General features: G+C 38.0%; 1 protein-coding gene across 17 annotated transcripts in view; it reads right to left on the bottom strand.

Annotated features, from left to right (window-relative positions):
• Nucleotides 1-21,395, bottom strand: part of NAV3 (neuron navigator 3) — a 503,615-nt gene that overhangs the window by 46,744 nt on the left and 435,476 nt on the right. For 14 of the 17 annotated variants that reach the window (XM_064419581.1, XM_064419580.1, XM_064419582.1 and 11 more), the window contains 6 exons: nt 18,986-19,124; nt 15,503-15,779; nt 12,720-13,425; nt 10,687-11,175; nt 4,300-4,341; nt 1,803-1,963 (listed from right to left, as the gene is read on the bottom strand). In XM_064419581.1, coding sequence (XP_064275651.1) covers nt 1,803-1,963; nt 4,300-4,341; nt 10,687-11,175; nt 12,720-13,425; nt 15,503-15,779; nt 18,986-19,124 — 1,814 coding nt within the window. The remainder of the gene's footprint in view (nt 1-1,802; nt 1,964-4,299; nt 4,342-10,686; nt 11,176-12,719; nt 13,426-15,502; nt 15,780-18,985; nt 19,125-21,395) is intronic. The other 3 variants (XM_064419579.1, XM_064419589.1, XM_064419590.1) reach the window with 3 other exon arrangements.

The following is a 21,395-nucleotide window of genomic DNA, read 5'->3' as shown; positions in this document are numbered from 1 at the left end:
TGAATTTTGCTTCTGCACAAAATTGCAACATAGGACTAGCATGATTAGGTGGACTTCATGCTGTTGAGATAATGGAAGGCTTTCATTCTTACATTTAAAGTTTCAACTAAAAGGTGGAGCAGATGGCCTCAAAGGAGCTGGAGCTGGATGATATTGATCCTATAAAACACATGGTAACACTAACACTGGTGTCTGAACACCCTTTGGCAATCCATAGAAAATCAATGGGGGAGATTCAAAAGTTAAAAAGGAAAAAGAAGTCATAAGTATTTTTATAGGCAGCTCTTCCAATAAATCAGTATCTGTACTTTATATTTATATACCTGTATTAGTGACTGCTATTACGGACAAAGTTTATTTGCATATGCAAGACATTTATCCTTTGATTTTCAGGAGCACCTACTAGGTTAAATATTTGTGCAAAGGCCTCAGTTGAATCTCATCCTAATAAACAGGTGAAGTCAGACACGGTTGAAATCAGGAACAGCGTTGATGAACCTACTTTAAGCTTTCAGAAAGCTCTTTGGCCAGTAGGAAGGAATGCCTGGCTATGGTTCTCCTGGACCACACAATCTCAATGCCTAGAAGAAAAAGCTAACTGTCTAGTCAAATTCAGCCTCAGTATTTGGACTTTTATTTTAGATCATCCAAGATGTGTCATAAGTTATAAACTACCAGGACAGCTGGGTTATGAGAGCAAATTATTCCACAGGGCTGTGAAAACTGAAATAAAGCAAAGGACAATGAAAAAAATAAATTTTAAACCCCATGATCTTATTTCTCTCTATTGTGAGTTCACAAGAACTATGAACAAAAAGAAAATGAGATAATTTTAAACAGAAAATAATATAGTGAAAAAAACACTGCTTAGAACTGTGACACAGAAAAATCTGTGTCTAAAACTACAGGAGGAAAATTCAAAGCAGTGGCTTGTTTAGCAAGGATCCAATTTCATTTTTAAAAGTAGCTTAGCTCAACTTCTTTTCCTGCGTGTACTAAAGACTAACAGGTGTATGTCTGGTCAAATTTCTTTTGAATGATTGTAACCTACAGATGCCATAAGCTGTGACAGAGAGGTAGAAGTCTTAATTCTTCAAAGGATGTTAGTAATTCCTTACTAAGGGCCTAAATCATAAAAACCTCATTGTGAACCAAAGTATTTGTCAAGTACAGTGGAGATAAGTGGGTTTTATTCAGAATGAATAAAATAAGTAATACTATAAAAAATAAACTTGTGTTGGATTAATTTGAATCAATATTCATAATAACCAAAGATATACCTTGGTTCATAATCAAATAAAACTGCAATGTCACTCACATCCCAAAATACAATATTGCATTCAAGGATAGGTTTGGATTTGGCCCAGCGCAGTTATAGTGATGTCCAGCTACTGAAACATATTGAAAAGGTCTACCTCAAAGCAAACCTCTATGTAGGAAAAATGCAATGTTTAGTTTCTGACATTCACTAAAATCACTGGAAAGAATCTGACTGACTGTGAAACCTAAAAGATGAATAGCTTTGAACTGGAAACTAATTTCCAGCTCTCCCTCAAAATTTATCTCTTTGGTCAAGTCATAAAGAGTCTCTGCTTCTTTTCTTCCTCTGTGCAAAATAGATGGCACTTCAACCCACTTCATTAACCACACTATGAGTTTCCCCTCATTAGTGAGGTACAACAATACGGCGATGACGATGTTAAAAATAAACTACCTAGTCTGGCAGACTGAGAAATATGTACAGCTGAATTTTATGGTTCTGTTACAGAGGGGGAGAAACAGTGAAGGGAAACAGCATTTACCCAGGTTGGAAAAGTGATATTTTCCAGTTGCAGATGAAGACATAGCTGAAGGAGAAACAAGCGGGGACTGACTGCCAGTGTCTTGCAGGCCTCCAGTTGAATGGGAGCGCAGCCATTCCTTGCCTTCCTCCTGACTTGTCTGCCGGGATGATGGTGTATATCTGAAAAACCACAGCTGGTATGCTCAAGACAACGACAAGGTGATGTCTTATAAAGAAACAGGTGTCACATAAATACCCTTCACCAGTAAGGTAGAACAAATCCCTAGGAAAACATCAAGTCCAGTCAAGTGATTATCACCAGAGATTTTAACTAGGTACAATTTAACACTGGGTTACACCAAAAACATACAGGACTTGAACCCCCCCTTACTCTTCATCCCCCTCCCCAAAACAGCATTCCCTTCTTTTGAAGAGACAGGATGATAAACCACAGCAGACAGACAACTGAGCTGACAGAAAAGGACTTCAAAGCTATGGGAAGTGTACAGGCTGATGCAAAAGCTTGGAAGCTGTATGGTTAAGATAGGGAATGGGCAGAATAGAAGCCAAGGAACATTAGTAGCCACTTACAAAATGACATCTGTCACACAACATGTGGGCAATTGATTAGATGACAAGAGTGAAACAGATCAACAATTCTGAAAAAGGAGTTTGCATTGGTAATGACAGCTACTCGGTCATATGCACTAGGTCTGCCACTCTGAATGCTACCTGACTGTGTCCTGCCTCAAACTGAGGGGAGGGAAAGGGACAGGAAAAATAAACAATTAGCAGAAACAAGTTCTCTGGAAGGAAGAAGTTTGGCAATCAAATAATTAATCAACTGCTTCCTATGGTAAACCAATAAAACAAGTGCAATGTAACATGTGGGCCAAGAGGAAGAATTGGTAACTGACTGGTCCAGTCCTGGCTGAGCTGGAAGAAAGGCAATTCTGGCAGTAATTAAACATTAAAATGTGCAGACAGTGTGGGTCTTAATCAAGAGATTTGTTTTCAGCAGTGTCTGAAAATCTGAATGAAATGCTTCATTCAGACAATATCCTGTTATGAAATGAACACCTTCTTTGCTACTGTCATGAGCCGTCAGTGTTCCCCAAAACAGCAGAGCAGAAAGGGCTTTTGATATTCTGGCTTCAGGCTTGTGAGGGACAAGTGTTTCTGCTTAGAGAGAAGATTAAATGAACATGTAAGTTCTTGTGTTGTGCTTGGGGTTTTGTACAATATTTTACAGCAGTAAACCATCTTGTCCTTATTAAATATTTACTTCCTTTCTCCTTTCAAAAACACAGCTATGATCTTTGCCTATAATTGTGGTAAAGCACAGAGTTACTGAGTGGTTATCGGATTGGAAAGACAGTAAAATGAGAATTCAGTATCTGAGTTTTGGACTGGGATCTGTGCACATTAAATCAAACTAAATCTTTTTCCTGGGCTAACTGATCATTCTTATATGCCTATAAGCACTATTCCCACTCCAATTCACTTTCAGCTTTCAGCCACCATTACAGCTGTACAGCCACAAACTTTGATCATCCCATAGTATCGTCACAGGGTCCCTATTATGCTTTTAATGTCTTCCACCTTTTCCATTCTCTCTAAACCCATAGTGATTGTTATGTGATTATAAAAAAATTGACTAAATTCTTATTAAGGAAGAGCTACTGCAGAAGGTCAGAAAGTGCATTATAGTGACAATAATTTAGCACTATCTTAAAATTTCATGAATATTTATTCCTAGCTCATGAGATTTAATGGTGCAATCTCAGTTATTGGAAAGCTGCAGTGTCTGTGTTCATGCACGTATATCCTTGCTTGCCAAATCTTCTTCCTGGATTGGGGAGATGGGCTTCCATGCTTCGTGAGACTAGCCAAGTTAGACAATGATTTACTCTTTTCACCATGGAGGAGAGAAGAGGGTGAATAAATTCTGTTTTCTGTGATGAAGACAGAATTCAGTGAAGAGTTAGTATCAAAATTGGACTCTGAATTGCTGGATAAGGACAAAGAAAACTGTATGGAGCAGCGCGTATTTTATACTTACAAACTTTGGATAGTAAAATTAGTATTTTCTAGCCCTACCCTTCAATAGCTCTCCAGTTCAAGTTGCATGAGTGTTTGCATGAGTCCAAAGTCAGATCCACCTCCAAAAGCTTGTTTTTCTCAATAATGTTTTCAATAATTAGTCCTATTGAATTGCATAAATATATTATTCTGTCTCTCTTAGCTCTCCAGAATTCAATGCCTTTTAATATTCATTCCATAAGGAAATGATTCCTAATACTTTCCATGGTATATCTTGAAAGAAGATTTATTCCTTAGGCAGACATAGAAAGAAAAAGTCCATTGTTAAAATTTACACTTTCTGGTTTGAATTGAAATTTCAAGAACTCTGTTGTAAACAGGATCAACAAAAGGAGAAAGAAAAATAAAGGCAGCATAGAAAAGGTTACAAGAAAATAGAAAAGCAGCAGTCATGCTCAAAAAAAAATATATACCTTAATCCCTTTTTGGGTAGTGTATTTCTGTCAAGCTGCATGCTGTTAAAACAAAAAAAACCCCAAAGGACATACAGTAAACAGGACTGTTCAGAATTACAAAATTTAAAGCTCTAGGTTTGTGTGAATAACAGAAGGTCATTTAATGCCTTTTAATATAACTTTCATGATAAATCCTTTACTCATTGGAAGGAACAATAGGACATGGACTACTGCACATTCATTTTTCATCTAGACTGCTCTGGGCTGGGTCAATAGTAATTTGGAGACTGTCCAATTCAGAAATAAGTGCTTCTTTACCATTTCTAACCTTTCTACAGCTTTGCTCTGCAATCTGTGTGAGAATCATATGGTCACAGTATGAATCTTCATTTTTCACAGTTGCTTATGATAAAGCAATAGATTTCCAAAAGAAATGAAGGTTGTGGCACCTGCTAAGAGACAGCATGGCCTTGCCAGAAGCCAAATGACAGCTCTGCATGTAGAAATATGTCCTAAAAATTCAGACACTTTGCTTTGTGTTGTTGAGGGGCTCACACAGTAAGGCAACAGTGGGCACAATGAAAAGTGGCACCAGAGCAAGGTTGTTCCATTTTGTTGCACACAGTGTCAGAGTGGCTGATTACCCAAAATACATGGATGGAGTTTTTCTCAGTTAAACCCCATCACTAGAAGAGAACCCAAGTGTCTAGCCCTCCTTCCAAGTGTTATTTCAGCATTTCATCATAAAGTCTTGGTAAGTAGGTCTCTGGTCAGTGTGGTTTGAACCAGTTATTATCAAGCATTGCAAAGTTCTCTCCCTTTACAACATAGCTTAGTGTCACCATATGGATTAAATGGTAAAATGGCTTTTGAAAGCTTCTGCATTACATATCATGATCACACCTCTGAGAGCAGCAGTAACTTAGGACACTTGCCACCCAAGAAATACCCTTATTAAAGGTGTTTCCTATTGTGGTGTGGGTGACAGGAGTCCTACTGTCATGTATCCTTGATGCTAGTAGATAAAGGCAGTGAAAACACTGTTGGCATAGACAATGCATTACTATCAGGGGCTGGGCAAATGGAAGCAAACTACTCCTACCACCAGAAAATTTTACAGACAATTTTACTAGTTAAACAAAGGGCCCTGTTCTGCATTTGGAGAAAGCAAATGGAAGGACAAAATCAGCAGTATTTCAGTACAGGCCCAGCTATCATGGTCCATGTGAGAGTAGTCTCATATCAGATAGACATACTGTATTTTCAGCATTTTGCTCCCAACATAACTAACAGGACCTAGAATGGCTGGCAAAAAGAAACATAAACTTGAATGAATGATTCACTTTTTTTTTTCTTCACAGAGAAAATGGGGCCTTGATGTTCCTTTATTTATCTTTATGCACCTCTAAATTTCAAGATGAATAAACATGATCATAACACCAGTTTCTTATGCAAACACTTAAAAGTCCAAATGAACAGTGTATTTTCCAATATTACTTTAACTTGGAGATATATGTATTTAAAAGTAATCTATAGCACATTATCTAAAAATAAGGGAGTCAGTTCTCTTTTAAACCAACCCACAAGCCAAAAGGTATGGCAGGCATGAAAGTACATTAAGAGTGACCATAGGATTTTCCAAAAATCTTTAAATTCAGATGATCAAATGAAATAGGGATGAATATTCCTCAACATAAACATGCAGTTACTGCAACTACATTAAAGTGAGTGTAGCAAATGCTCATTGTGCCTTACAAAGATGCTCCTAGATTTTAGATAATGATATGAAATAATTAAGCATAGTTTCACGTACCTATTACTTCAGACCAATAACTGCCCTTGTCTTTTTAATATCTGGAATTATTCGTGCACCAAAAGCTCGGTTCATTGCTTCCACAGAAACTGGACTTTTGGTAAATAGAACTTAATTTACCTCACATCTCTAAAGTTGATAATGATAACAAAGACAGTGCTTTCCTGAAAGAAGCAATGGACAAAGAGCAGTATAAAGTGAGGATGAGAATATAATAATATTACTGATATTTTCCTTTGCCATGTAAACTGGAAAAGGCAATCTTGCAAAAAGAGGAATGAAGATGTAGGCTGAAGTTATCAAGTCCGCTGTATTTCATTCTCTTTTGTTTATTTTACACTGCTGAAACTGGCTGCAACTTCTGTAATGGAAATTACAGGAAGCCTTACATTCCTCATTTTCCTACCTGCCCTTGATGATGAGGTTATCTTGGGAAAGGGCCATAATAGCATATCCTTGAGCTACATCTAACTCCTTCAGAGCTGCTAGGGAATGAAACAAATTCTTGGAAACTAAGAAACAGCTACAGAGCTCCATGACAGGCTGGACCAAGCTGATATAGGTCTTACAAATTAGTATGTACAAGACTAGGCATATAAAAGAATTCAATACATGATGCATAATTTCACACCTTAAAACCACAACTATCAATCATGATCAAATTTTTAAAAATTTGAAAGTCTTGAAGGGCTTAAGTAGATTTCAATGCACTTTCATAGCACTCAAAACTAAACATTCTTTTAAAGCAAACTAGAGAAAGCCAGTCATGTAACTAAAAACCACTTCTACTCTGCTAATCTTAAAATGCAGATATTACTGCTATTATTTCTATATTTCTGCATTTTTATGGCTTCATTGCTTTGTCCTTCAGATTTAGCAGAAGAAAGTTACAAATTTGCAATGCTCAACAGCAATTAAGGGTTTGAAAGAACTACTGGTGATGTGTCCACCTGCAAAATTTTACAACTAAAGCAGTAATATTTTCAATCAACCCCAGAAGATGTTTTTATTTTAGAGTGTAAGAACCTGCATGATTATTTTAATCCCTCTAAATTGCTGTAAGGCAAAATAGAAGAATCCTCCCATACAGAGAGCTACACTTCTGTGACAGTAGTAGAATTAGGTTTTTCTAAATATTGCTAGTGCAAAACCAGCAAAAGGCCTAAGAAAGATGCAAAATCTGCCTTCCTTCTGAAAAAAAAAAATGCTTGCTTTTACTGAGTCTATTTTCTGCTTGTTACAATGCAAAAGAATCTCATTGAATGATGCAGAATTTGGCTAGAGTGAACTTTGACACTGCACTCCAGGAGTTGTCAGGCAGCTCTGTGTTGATGCTATACCATCACTCCGTGGGCAGCCTGAAAAGTGGGCAATGTCCGAGCATCCCTGGAGGGATGGGGGGAAAATATAGCAGAGACCTTGCAGCTTTGCTGTCTCCATGAAAGGTGACTCTTTTTTTGGAGGCAGTCAAGGGCTACTTTCCTTCAGAGAAAACACGGAGGTACCCTGAGATTTTGTTCTAATTTTCTGTGTTCTTTCCAGCTGCTTTTTCCTAAACTTTCCCAAAGTCTTAAGTATAATGGGATATCTACTTTCTAAAACTTATATGCAATATTTTCATTTTCATTTCATTTTCATTTTCAAAATACTTTGTCCCAGCATGGCACTACAACTGTACACATGTTCTGCAAGATAGCCTCACTATTTTCCATTTTGTACCTACGCAAATATATCCTGCCCTGTTATGTCCCTTCAGACTAATAAGCCTTTGGTCACTCATCTTCAGTAACTCTTTACCAACTAGCACTTTTATTTTCCCCATTTGCTTAAGAGTGTTAGTAGGAATAGCACTTAAAGCTTTAGTAAATTCAGGATTATTATTGCATTTACTATTTTTCTGCTATTCAGAGAGCATGTTTTCCTGGAAATGAATCAAATTAGTCTTTATTATTTAAAAGGCTGTTAATGACTAATCTCATGTTTTCTGTTACTTAACCTATTTTGTTTAATGTCTTCTGTATTTGTGCAGGAAAACTGGCCTTCCCATAATCCCCTTGCTCTCCATTCCAGCTCTCCTCCTCACTCTTTCCTCAGCAGAGAGCCTTTGAAAACTTTTCTCCAATTCTAATGGATGCAGGGTTTTCAGACTCTGTCTGAAGCAGGGAAATGAAAAGTTCATCAGGACCTGTAAACCAAAGACATCTTTAACCTTTTCATTTTCTCTTAGTATGCTTCCCATTACTGATACTTATCCACCAAATTACAGCTAATGCTTTGATGAAACAAATCTATATTTTTTTTTATATCATCTATCATTACCTTTCTCCTCTCTTTCAGTTTTTCCTGCATTTTCTCTGCATAGACTTTATGTTGCTTGCTAGTTGTACCTGATTGTGCAATTTGGTCTTTCTGATTTTGTCCCTACATTATATTAGTACACCTGATTATAAGGACTGCTGATTCAGCCTTTTGCAAGCTCTAGGGTGACTGAAGAAAAAGAAAAAAACCTCCTTGCAGATAATTTTTTATGCTATTCCATGCTATAATTAGTATAATCAAAGGCATTTCAAATATGAGATTACAAAGAAAAAAGGACATAATGTGCTGCCAAACATATCTGTCTCCAACGTTGCAAATCAATGCTTTTGTTGTGAAAAAATACTTTGCTACAAGTAAGTTTTAATGTATAAAAGAGTTTAGAAACTCAGCACTTGTATCAGACCTTTCAGAAAAATCCAACTGCAAAAACCCTGTTGGGGTTATAATTCAAGAAATGACACCATTTACTCCAGGTACATATATTTGTTTTGAGGCCAGATCAACATGAACAATGGCTCTCTCTGGACTCAATCATAATATCCCCATATGGACTAATCTAAAACTTAAAAATATAGCCAACAGCAAAGTATTTGGAACCACTGAAATTAAGTCACTGAAAAAATACGTAAAGTATTAGCAGTGGGGGTTGCTCAGAAACTTCTGCCAAGCCATTAATTTTTGAAATGTGATCTTTAAAATCCTGCATATCAATATAATTTTTGGCATGAATTCATACTTGTTCACATCATTCTATTGACCTCACCATCCATATATGTGGCAGTGAAGGATTTTGTAAGCTTATTATTAATAATTGACCTTTTAAGAAATATTGTCACATTTAGTTCATAGTACACAAATTCAAATTCCCATTTAAAAATTAAAGGTACAGTGCAAACTACAAATTGCTCAGGTGTCAGTGTATTTATAACTACTGTATTGTTAACAATACTACGTATTGTTAGTGTACATTATATCAGTGTGTACATATGTTTTATAATTATTAAAATATTAGTATATAATCATAATATAATTTGTAATTATATTAGTAAGAGGTGTGATTTTTAGCTGATATAGTAATACTTATGAATGTAACATAAGAAAATGAAACCTATGAAAAGTTTCCATCTAGATTTCTCAAGGTTTTGATTATGACATTTTTTTAAATGCTGGCTTACTGAAAGTGAATTCCTTCTATGCAAAGGATGGGTATTGAATAATCTCTGGGTTTATATAAAGGCCGAATAAACTTAATGTCGTATGTTAAAGGTCTTTTCTCCTTAAAATGTTTGTAATGTTAAAAAACTAATAAAGTTTAAAATATTTTTGACCGATTCAGTAAAATGTTATTTTTTGAATCAAAGGCTAATGAAATATTTAATATTGATTTTACAGTCCCCGTGTGAGGTAGGTTTCATTGTCAAGTCCTGAAAATTTTCATGGGAAGTGGAAGTTACTTAGCTCCCAGCAAAGATTATTTTTTTCTCTCCTGCCAAAGCCAAATAAATGCTTAAAAAAAAAAGAAAAAAAAGAAAAAATCTTGGTTCAACAGTGCCAGGCTGGTTGGTCGCACCTTTTATAATATAACTTAAATGATAAAACATCTGCATATCAAAAACTTCTTTAATAGAGCAAACAAAAATCCATTTTCTTGCATTTCTTTGTCTGTTCTGGGCACTTGCCAGGACTGACCATATAGCAAGGAGCTCAGCTTGTAAACTGTCTCCCTGCCAGTGAAGCTGCACTTCAGTAAGGATCTGTGTAATGACTACCATGTAAGAAGAAACTTGTCAAGACTGAGTATTTTAAGGAAAGATTGGTCAGCTGAAGACCAGAACACACCAGCTCTGTCTGTGCTTTCAGCTAATGGGAAGATAAAAGTGGGAGTCCCACAGCTGGAGGTTTGCTTGCTCTGGAACTGCCAAATGCTGGGACAGCAGGTGGATCCTTCTGCAGGAAGCATTATGTGCCTCTTGGCTGTTTACACTTGCCTTTAGTTAGACAATTTCCCCCCTTTTCTCTCACTGTCTCCAGAAAAGGGGAACCCAAAAAAATTCTCAAGATAGAAAAAGTGCTTGTGAAACCTTAAAAGGCAGTTGATTCCACATTACAATGCCTTTCAGCTCTCTTTTCTTCCTTCCTTCTATAAAATAAAGGACTAAGCTGCTAATTAAACAGTGTCCCTTTAGCAAAACAGGTGGAGTGTTTATTTTTTTAGCTCCTGTCCTTTTGCCTCTCACTTATTTTGTGGTCACTATATCTATAGGCGAGCTCACCTTTCTGAAAGAGTAGATCTGACGCTTCCAGTCCTCATGAGCAGGCTCTGAACCTCCTGAGTGCTTGTTGTCAGTCCAGAGAGAGAGCCATGATGGCTAAGAGGGAGGTCAATGGACTCGGAACTGGTGTGAAGGCTAGTCATGGACTGGTAACTTGGTGTGTCCTTACTGCCCGCTGAAGAGCTGCTCAGGTTTGCAGCCCACACAAGACCACCTGATGTGAAAGAGTGCACTGAGGCAGGACTGGAAGCCAGGGAGTGACTTAAGCTTACAACATCTGCATTTAAGTCCGAAGGTTTACTGAAGAGGGGGCTGCTGCTACCACTTTGCCCACCTGCACTGCCCATGCTGCCTGTGCCCGAGGATGGCGATTCCAGGCTGCCTTGCCGTGCCAATGTGGTACTAGGGCTGGGCATTGCCGATGTGGGTTTCACACCTTCAGTACTGGGTGCAGAGGCAGCTTTACCACTTGCCTTGGCACCAAACAACCTAAATGTAAAACAAATAGCTTTAGAGAAACTGATAGCCGCATTAAACATTCATGGCGCAACATCCTAAGAGCCAAACTACACATTTTTAATTACTGCTATGAAAATCACGCCTACCTAGTTGATCAATCGCAATGCAAATTTAAATTCACTTAACCATATGACAATAATCATGGTTTGTTTCTTTAGTAACCGCTCTTATTCACTCCTATTCAGATGTGCTCTTTGCACAAACCCTCCCAGAGAGAGACAAAATAATCACATTTTTGTCTTCTTGGTTCAAAAACAGATTACACTTTCACCCAAATTCTGTAATTAAGCATGCCCAAGTCATTAGCTTTTAAACTCCTCACTTCTCAAATCTGCTTAAATGATTGCAACAAACACTTGCAAAATCCTTCATAGTTCAATAAAAATCTAAGTATTTGTGCAAAATTCCCCTCTTGTTGTTTTTTTTGCACTGATGGTCATGTGGCCATCAGTCATGTAGTAACTACTCAGAATAAAATGCACCATGGCTAAATGGGCTCAGTTTGTCTCCAAGGGCAGGAATGATAAAAGTGTATTTCACATAAAGTCTTCCAGCAATTCTAGATATGAAAATTCTATAGTGATGATGAAAAAATAAACTGCCAGTCCTTTAAAATTTTAACTAAAAGGTCATGTGTTGTTTTAATGTATTTCTGGAAATATTTTAAGCTGCAGTTAATGTACAGCTCATAAATTAAAGGTAAATAAATGCAAAATTTATCATGATGTAAAGTAAGCACGTCTAATAACATAAGAATCCATTTTACATTTTACCAAGCTCACAAAACTAAGCTGCAGCTCCCCAGCTGCCTGAAGATGCTGTCTTGGTAAGTAGGCACAAGAGGGCACTATTGGCTTTTTCTCCAGCAGTGAAAGTGCTCTATCCCAATTCATGGAGTGCTCATCCAGATTTATACTTCCAGAAATGTTACAATAGAGCATTTACAATTGAAATTTAGCCTTGCCAATGCTTGTGTCAAAAAATGTAATGAAGCTGCTAAGATAATGAAGTGTTTGTATCTGGAGCTGCCAACAATGGGAAAGCAAATCTAACTCTATAATTTAAAGAGCTCTTCAGTTCTCCATCCAGAATATGGCAATGCCTGTTCCATTAAGAGAATGTGCTTGAACATAGGGTTCTTCTTCCCTTTGGGGGTTTACCACAGTACTGAGAAGAAACTGCACATGTGGCTGAACTTTGAATCATAGAATATCTTGAGTAGGAAGGGACTCATAAGGATCAGTGACTCCACCTTCTAAGCTTCAAACTGTGGTTATGGGGATGTACCTAAAATACTTAAACCTCAGGGAGCAGCCATTTCACGTCTGGGAAGGTCTTCAAATCTCAAAGAAATTGCTGTGTTGTATGAAAAAAATACTGCCCTTTTATTTTCCTGTACTTGATTTGTTTGTGGCAAAATATACCCTGAAAAGGCTTTTTGCACAGTGCTTCAACATACTGAAAATCCCTGGTTTATATATTGCAACTTCAGGGAATCATAGAAATGCACTAACCTTCGAAACGTGGGGGAAGCAATATCTGGGTATTTGGATCCTGGCTGTCTCAGTCCTGGTGTGCCAGAGGCGCTTGCCGAAGTTGGGCTGGATTTAGGGGAGCTGGACAGTGAGACGCTTTCAGAATCTGACACTGCCACTTTCTCTTTTTCCTTGTCTGTCTGGTTGATGGTGACAGGGCTGGACCTCCCGGACCCGATCTTGCTTGGCTCTCGCAGTTTGGAGGCAGCAGCACCTGCAGACTTGCTGCTCACGTTGGAGTCGATGCTGCTGGTGCTGGAGCGGTGGCCGCCCCGGCCAGGGATCCCGCTGCCACTGGATTTTGATGGGCGAGGCAGACTCCGGTACTGCAGAGTTGTCTTGGAGCTCACATGCAGGACGCCGTCGTCCTGGTTTTGGGAACCATCTAAGCTCGTCTTCCTCCCTGCATTGGACTTCCCACTGATGGCTGAAGATTTTGGCATTTTTCCTAGCGTTGCTGACCCGCTTGTGATGGTCGCTCCACTTGTGGTGATTATGGTAGAAGATCCCAACCCAGACTTCTTGAATCCAAATGACCCCGTAGCAGTTGATCTTCCAATGCCAGAGGGAGGCTTTTTCCCTTCATCACCACTGCTCTTCCCTGCATCTGATGGAGATCGCTGTATAGAGGCTCCTTTCAGCGGAGTTTTCACTTTCTCTGAAGCTTTTGCATCATCGGTTTTTCCTAAGTAGAAGTATATGTGAAAAGGTCACTTGTGTCACTTGCAATGTCTAAATATCTAATTTCAACACTGTATGATTACACTTTCAAAATGAAAAAATACACAAATAGAATTACCCTAAGGAAACAGACCAGTTTGGTCTTTAGTCTCTCATCAGCTATCTGTAGCAGGTATCACACATTACAGGTAAGCTTAAAGTATTAAAAGCCTGAAATTCCCATGAGAACTTCCAGTTTCATAGATAGGTGGCAAATGTAGTTGTAGAAAATGATCTTCAATGAATCATAAGGAATTTTGACTGATTTTTTCTTTTCTGTTAACAGTATTTCTATATGAAACAAGTAATACATGAAAATAAAACATTACAAGTAATAAACATCTCCTGAAGTATGACATCAATTATGTGTGTGTAAATTAGTTGTACTTATAGAGTTCTTTGTTTTTCACTGATTACATCTTTTTAGTATATGAATAAGTTTGTTCTGGTTTTAGTTACACAAAATTATCATGGAAAGATTATGTTATGGAATGAATCATCTTGATCTGTAACAATATCAATTACACAAGTTAATTAGTTTTTGTCGTATCCTTGATGACTTCTCAAGATTTTTGATTTTTTTTTTGAGAGGTTTTCTTCAGTCCTGTGTAGGCTTGTGACTATATACCATATATTTATATTTTTCTTCCATATTTCCTAAAACTTTATTTTTACATGCAGGAAGGTCAAAGTAAGATGTTCTGCTACACCAGAAAGTACCCTCTTCCTGTTTTACAAATAGATAAAAACTGCCATTTCAATTCTAATTTCTCTCTAAGCATCTATTGTATACCACTACTAACTCCTGAAACATACCAAAGTTTTTAATTTATTCTTATTATTAAATTATGGAAGCTATGAGGGTGGATGATTTAGTTTCTCTTAAGAAACTAAAATGTAATAAAGAGTAACACCTGCAAAGCAGAACTAACTCCACTCATGTATTTATTCAAGCACACATCTTATGCCACACAACAGATACACATGCCATGATACAGATCAGACTCCGACCCAGCAAACATAGAGCTCATTTGTAGTTAAGCACAGTGGCTGCCTGATCACCTTGAGCAAAACAGATCTGGAAAGATTAGCTTGGTGTACAGCAAAACTTTTAGTACCTTCATTTTTAATTGCTAGTAGAGGGGTATAGTTTCTCTATCCTTATGATCACCATGGCAGTGCTCCTCAGGGATCTCACAGACCAGAGAGACTGAGCAATGTTTGGCAGTTCCAAATTGCAAAGAAACAAAAGGGGTTCACAAAGGGTGGGGATTTATACTAAGGACATCTTTGTTAGTTACCTTTACTAGGAGTGGAAGCATGCATTGTTTTGTCAGGACATGAAAAAGCTCCAGAAAATGTTCTACTGAGAATACACATTTCCTCAGTAAAATGATGGATTAGAATTAGATGGTATCAAGAATTATCTGCTTCAAAACTAGATTGCGGAAGTGGCTACTAGTTCTGAGAGGCCTTCCAAAATTAGGCAGGAGGGCATTTAGCACTGAAAGTGTGTAAAAAGACTTTTTTTTTACAATTTTTTATCACTTAACAGTGGTCTGCAGAACACCCGTAGTATGTGGAATGTGATGATTCAGCTTTAGTTCAGAAATAACTAAAAATATCATTTGGAGTCCCCTCCCTTGAACATTAAATCCTTTTGACTCATCTCCTAATATTTGGTTATTTCTATGCATACATTGAATTATCAAAGATAAGTTTTTCTAGAGAATAAGGATAAGGTACGGATAAGCCCAAAAATACTTCTAAGAATTAATAGACGTTGACATACACAGATGATAGCACAACAAAATGCAATCATAGTTTTTGTTATTGATGCACCCATGTGTACTTAATAAATTATTATTATGCACGCAGCAAACTAACAGTTACAGAAATGAAAAAGTTAATATAATATTACAATCTGAGCTTGCAGTCATTTATGGGAAGAGAGAAAAATATGCATATAGTATGTATACACATATAAAACATCCATCAATTATTTTAAGACCACTGCATTCTGAATTGCAGAAGTTTCCTACCTGGGGTTTTGAGTGCACTTGTTCCTGCTTTGTGCCTGGACTGAGTTGCTCCTACTTGTGCAGTCATGCCTCTCCTCCAAGATCCAGTCTGTGATACAGACAGAGATGTCTTCTGCCCCCCCTTCTCTGACTCTTCAGACAGCCCCGAGGGAAGGCCTTTCCACTTGCCGCTGCTGTCTACGCTGCTGTCAAAGTCTTCCTCTGGTTTCTTCAGCTCTTCAGTGCTGCCCCAAGTTTCACTGTCTGTAACTGAGCGCTTCTCTGAGTCTGTCTTCAGCTACAAGAGATCCGCGTGAGAAATGGTCAGTCCCAGCACCTCTGTTATTTGCTGATTCCTTAAATCATAGTTGGGGAGGAGAATTTGGTCTATTTGCAGCAAGGGCCACAGAAACTTTTTTCCTAAATCATTAGCATCCTGATTCCAAAAGTTTAAAAACATACAAAATATAGCCATTTGGGGATGACATTTCTCTCTCTTTTATTTGCAAAATATTTAATCACTTTCCTTTATAGATAAACTATTAAAAAAGTGAAACATAATTCACTCTAATAATCAGTGGTGATACCCTACTGTTCCTCAGTTCGATGTGAATCTCAGAAGTGAATCACTGTGCTGAGAGGTTTACTAAAAGCTTGGATGAGCAAATTTCTGAATATACTACTAAAATTACCTCAGTCTGGCTTCTTGCCTTTTCCTACCCAAGACTTCCAGTGACTGGATTATTTTTCCAGCAGAACAGAGTATGTTGTGCAACCAGTGTGCAAGGATAGCATCTTCTCCAAAAATATTTGTGCTTCAGCTGATGGCTTTTCTACTGGTCACTGGTCTGTCTCCACAGAAATTAATTGTTTCCAACAAGAAACTCTCTCTAGCTGTATCAGATAACAGAGCAGAAGAGAGGCTTATGCCAGCACTACTAATCCGTGGTGTGAATGCAACCAGCTGGGCTCGTGCTCCCTCTGAAACTCAGGCCCATGGGGAGGATGGACCAGTAAGGACCTAACCCTCCTGTGGCATCTGCTGTCCCTGAGGCATGCTGATAAGGGAGTGCTGAAGGAGCAGCCCAACAAGACAATGTAGAAGCTGTGAAAGTGGCTTAAACAGAAACAGAGACTGACCCTACCCTCTGTGCTTGACAAGACTGGTGTTCTTTGTGCTGACAGGCTGTTTGGTGTAACCCTTCCTTCTGTGTTTTTCTGCAGCTTCCTGACCTCAGTCTGAAGCCTTATTTGCACATCACCCTCTCACCACTCCTGCTTGTCTCTGCCCCTCTTTAACAGCAAAAATATGGTGCTGCTCTCAGGTATTACCAGCCTAAGAGGGGCTGCAAAATGGATCTCATTGAGGGACAGGCTATTTATTATCCTGTGCTGTCACAGCTCCTTCACCACAGAGACCCCTCTGTGGCTGTGTCCTAGGCACTGCTGCCATCAGGACGATTAATACCAATTACATGACCAACAGAATAATCAGGGCCTGTTTACATATTTGTCAGCTGAGGTGTACAAAAGGCAAAAGCTCTCCACATTTCCATAGTTACGTATGTGCTTTGGCCATGCTAGCACAGATTATGGGTGAGAATTAATGGGAAAAAAGCGCAAACAAATATCTACAGAAATATTGCAGGGTCATTCAAAAGTAAGTTTTCATTCAAGTTATTGTTACATGTGTAACGTGTAACAACATGCTTTCATTTTACCATAAATGAAGGCTCTAAACACATAGTCATACATTTTTAAAGCAAACTGCTTAATTTAAAATAAAAAGAGAGTAGTACAATACTTTCTAAAAGCCTCTCTTCACCATTATAGTTCTTGTAATAATAAAATAACAGCAAAATATGCAATTTCTGTCTCAGTCTATAGCCAGGCCTTACCGCTCCAATCACTTAAAAAGACTGAGAAAGGGATCTCTGTGTTGCAGTTTATCTAAGATTTGAAAAAAAGCTGTCAAAATGAGTATTCTGTTCATCTCAGCTTCTGACTGAGATTGCCAGCTAGTATGGAATACAGCAAGTTCTGCTTAATGTGCCTGGTAAAGGCATACCTGATAAAGGTATTTTCCTAAGCTTCACAATATAAAGAAATTCTGGAAATGAAGTAAAATTTTAACATGCATTGCATCTCTATCACTGAACAATTTGCAAATAAAATAGAGGCTTATTATAGGGCAGCTAGAACATGAGAGAATCCAAATGAAAAAACCCCCACAGAATTAAAAAGTCAGCCTGAGATTTCCCAGTCCTGATGACTATGCAGTGGAACAAGCAAGCCAGAACTAGCTGGTCATTATTTTTGATGTGAAAGGGAAGAAGCTGATCTCCAGTTAAAAATCATGGAAGTCCCTGATGGAGTGGGAAAGGCAATGGTAAGAGCTGAAGAATGTTGGCATTTGAGTGACTACCTTTGCATGAATATAGCATTGGTCTAGTATCTGTCCTGTTGGAGATTAAAGTAATTTTCATTCAAAAACTAACTATATTTCCCTATTGTCGGAGGGGGAATAACAAATATGTGGTTTTCTCCTGCTCATGGAGTCTGCTGAAATCTACACTGAGAAAACAGACCACTGAATTGCAGACACTGGCTGCCTGCAGGAGTCTAAATGGAATCAGAAGTGTCAGTCTTGTGTCCTGCATACTTGACATCAAATCACTGGAGGCAGCCACTCTTCCCCTGTGCTGAGTGTTCAGTCTCAAAGTTCAGGAAATGACATGGCAGAGAATACTTTCCTACTGAGACAAACTTTTCTGGTTTTATTTCTTTTTTGGAGGGAACCAAGTCCTGCAAGGATTCTGTATTGACTTCTCTGTTACTTGCAATTTTGAGGGGAGCTGGGAAGAAATGTTTGGATACCTGCCACAAGAGCTTTACATACACACACACAGACACACACACACACACACAGACACATGTATGTATGATGTATATAGTTTGTGTCTGTATGCTATTAAGAACTCTACTTTGACACTATGCATTGTCACCTTGCATTGACACTTTCATCCCTGGGGAGAAGACAACCTCTGTCATTTGAAAGCACGGCACAGCCTGTATATTTCTTCCCTAATGTGTTTCAGCTCACAAAAAGTAAAAAATATATTATTTTTTATTGAGTTATCTGTTGCAAGAGATACTCCAAATGAGCTGAAGTGAGTAGAAATCCACAATCAGAGATCCAATCATATTGCATTTGTTTTGCGCTAGCATGCAGCAGGACCTGGGACCTGGGCTGCTCCCCCAGGGTGGGCAGAGCTGGGTCTCACCAGCCAGCACCTTCAGCAGTAACACATGCCCTGGGAGCAGGGAATTTGGAATGTCAGCTTACAGCCCAAGGCTAGGTCAATGGAGTCTGTGGCTTCTTGCATTTAGGTGTAATAGAGGATTTTGTAAGATACGAATACCTCATTCATTTAGAGGCATTGATACCAAAGTTTTCCTATCCTGCATGGGGGTGTTGCAACAAATTGCAACAAAGCTACTCACCTGGGCATGAGTGTTCTTCCTTGAAGAGGCTGTTATGTTGGAATAAGAGCTGACAGATGAGGTGGTATTCAAATCATCTGTGCTGAGGTTGTCAAGAGTGTCACTGAGGCCACTGCTAACTGAGCTGCTGTCATCCCAGCTGCAGAGAAAGGAGCACATCTATTTTACATACCGTGTCTCAACAGGCAGAAGGCAACTCAAAATCAATAGATGTGATTACTTATTTTTCAAGTGATTTACCAGAAACTTTTCAGTAATATTTCCTAAGGTACAATGAATATTGTTCTTCAGACTTTTAAATGAATTATTCATTTGCAGTCAAGTGGTTGCTTGTTCAACTAATGAAAGATGCAGGTGTCCTTAAAAAAAATTACCATCAAATGAAAGTGTAAGCCATTAAAACAGTTTGTTTCATGCTTCATTGCAATCACATTCATTACACCGGCAGGGAAATCCATTAAGCTTACATGATATTGCTAGTCAAAAAAAAAAGTATTAATATCTTAGAGAAGACCTGATGAATTGCCAGGCTACATAAAAGTTAAAGGAGTATCTTTTCTGCAGACTAATCCACTGTCAGGAAGAAGCCAGTATTTTCAAAAGTTTTATTTCTTGTCTTCAGTATCTGTCTAGCTAGTGCAATGTCATCAAAATAGGAATCCCTGAGAATACAGTCACTGGAGCTGACAGAGAATACATTACACATCTCTGAAGAAACCCAGTCTGTCAACTGTTTTGCTTTGGGAGACTGAGGCAAAGGATGCAAATGAGAGAGAGGCTTCTCTTACAGAAATGTCATTACCCACCCTCACAAAAGCCCTGCTTTTGCATGAAAGGGAGGTTGAGCTGTATTTCTCAGACTTTTCTCTACAGAATTGCTTCTCTATGACATTACATTTTGACTTTTTTTTTATTGCCATATACAGCATTACACTTCCAGTATTTTGCTACATCTCCATCTGTTCATCTAGTTTTGGATTATTCACAGGCCAAAAGTTTGAAAAAAATTCACCTTATCACTTCCAATGGGATTCATCTCCTATAATTTTAGGGATATAAAAGTCTGGTATCTCATTTAAGTTATCTAGGTGTCCTCTCTAACCACTATTAAAAACAGCCTCCTCCAGGAGGTAACTCATCCTGGCTTAACATGTCTCAGGCTTGTGGGACAAACTGTCCACTGAAGGTGCCTCCTTTTTTCTTTTCCTCTCTTAGAGAGGAGAGGGTTTATAAAGCCTCTTTTAGATATATAACTTCTAGCAAGACAAAGCTAGGTGTTTACACCCGCTGATAAAGTCCCAAACACAAGAAAGTGCATTTTACCCTTGTTTTCCTGTAGCCTCATGAGATGATTTTTAGAAAAAAACCCATGTAATTTAATCTCCTAGTTAAATTAAAGCTCAGCACTATTGGCACTAGTCATTCAGAGTAAACAAGAAAAATATCAGTGAATCCTTATTTTACATTAGGAGTTTTGTGAGACTGCAGCAGTGACAGGGAACTGCATGGAACAAAATGTGTGCTGATGCACCAGAAAGTTCAGTGCACTAGTCTTGTATCATAGCAACTGCAGCAAGCATTTACCTTTCTTTTGCAAAAGGTAGAAAATCACATTAGCACACCTGCTCAGTGACAAGATAAACATATTTCAGAGGGCAAGAGTTTTTTACAGGGCTGCACTTTCCACCACTGAGTACAATGATACAAACAAATACGTCTTCTGCTACATTTCCAGGTGATAAACACATGAATGATTTAATAATGAAATTATAATGTCATACATAATAGGCTGTCCACATTCATCTAAGAACCATCTCGGAAGCACTAGTCATTTAGGCCTTCTGTGTTTTTCACTGTCTAATGTGATGCATAATTTCACTGATGATAAAAAGCCGTTAATAAAACACTGTGTACCACATGGGAATATACCTTTAGAACAGTGTTACGACTATGAACCTTAAGGATGGATAAAAACATAAATAATATAAATGTGATTAAGTTGTAGAAAAGGTAGTATTACCTGATGAAAAGCTGGTCATTAAAAAAAAGAAAAAAAGATCACAAACTAAATCCAAAAGGATATGTATTAGATACTTCCAGAAGGAGCATCAGCTTTTAATGTATGACGTTCATGTCAAATAATAGTTGACCATTGGTTTTCTGAGTCTACCTAATACCCTGGGGATAAAATTTCATCTTCTTTTCCCATGTCCCTTTGTTATTATACTCTATTTTAATGTTTCATACTTCATTTTTTGCTCCTTTTTTCTCTGTGAGAGAATTTACGTTTTCTAAATTCTGGAATAGTTCAGCTGATTCACAAAAAATAAAGATGTTCTCTATAGCCAGTGTTTTCAGGCAAATATTAATGTGATCATGTTTTGTTTTATGGCTTCTCTGTGGTGTTTCA

Source organism: Passer domesticus, chromosome 5 (genome assembly GCF_036417665.1).
Source record: "Passer domesticus isolate bPasDom1 chromosome 5, bPasDom1.hap1, whole genome shotgun sequence".
NCBI classification, from domain to species: Eukaryota; Metazoa; Chordata; class Aves; order Passeriformes; family Passeridae; genus Passer; species Passer domesticus.
The sequence above is the reverse complement of the archived record's forward strand: the minus strand, read 5'-3'. Positions and strand labels throughout refer to the sequence as shown.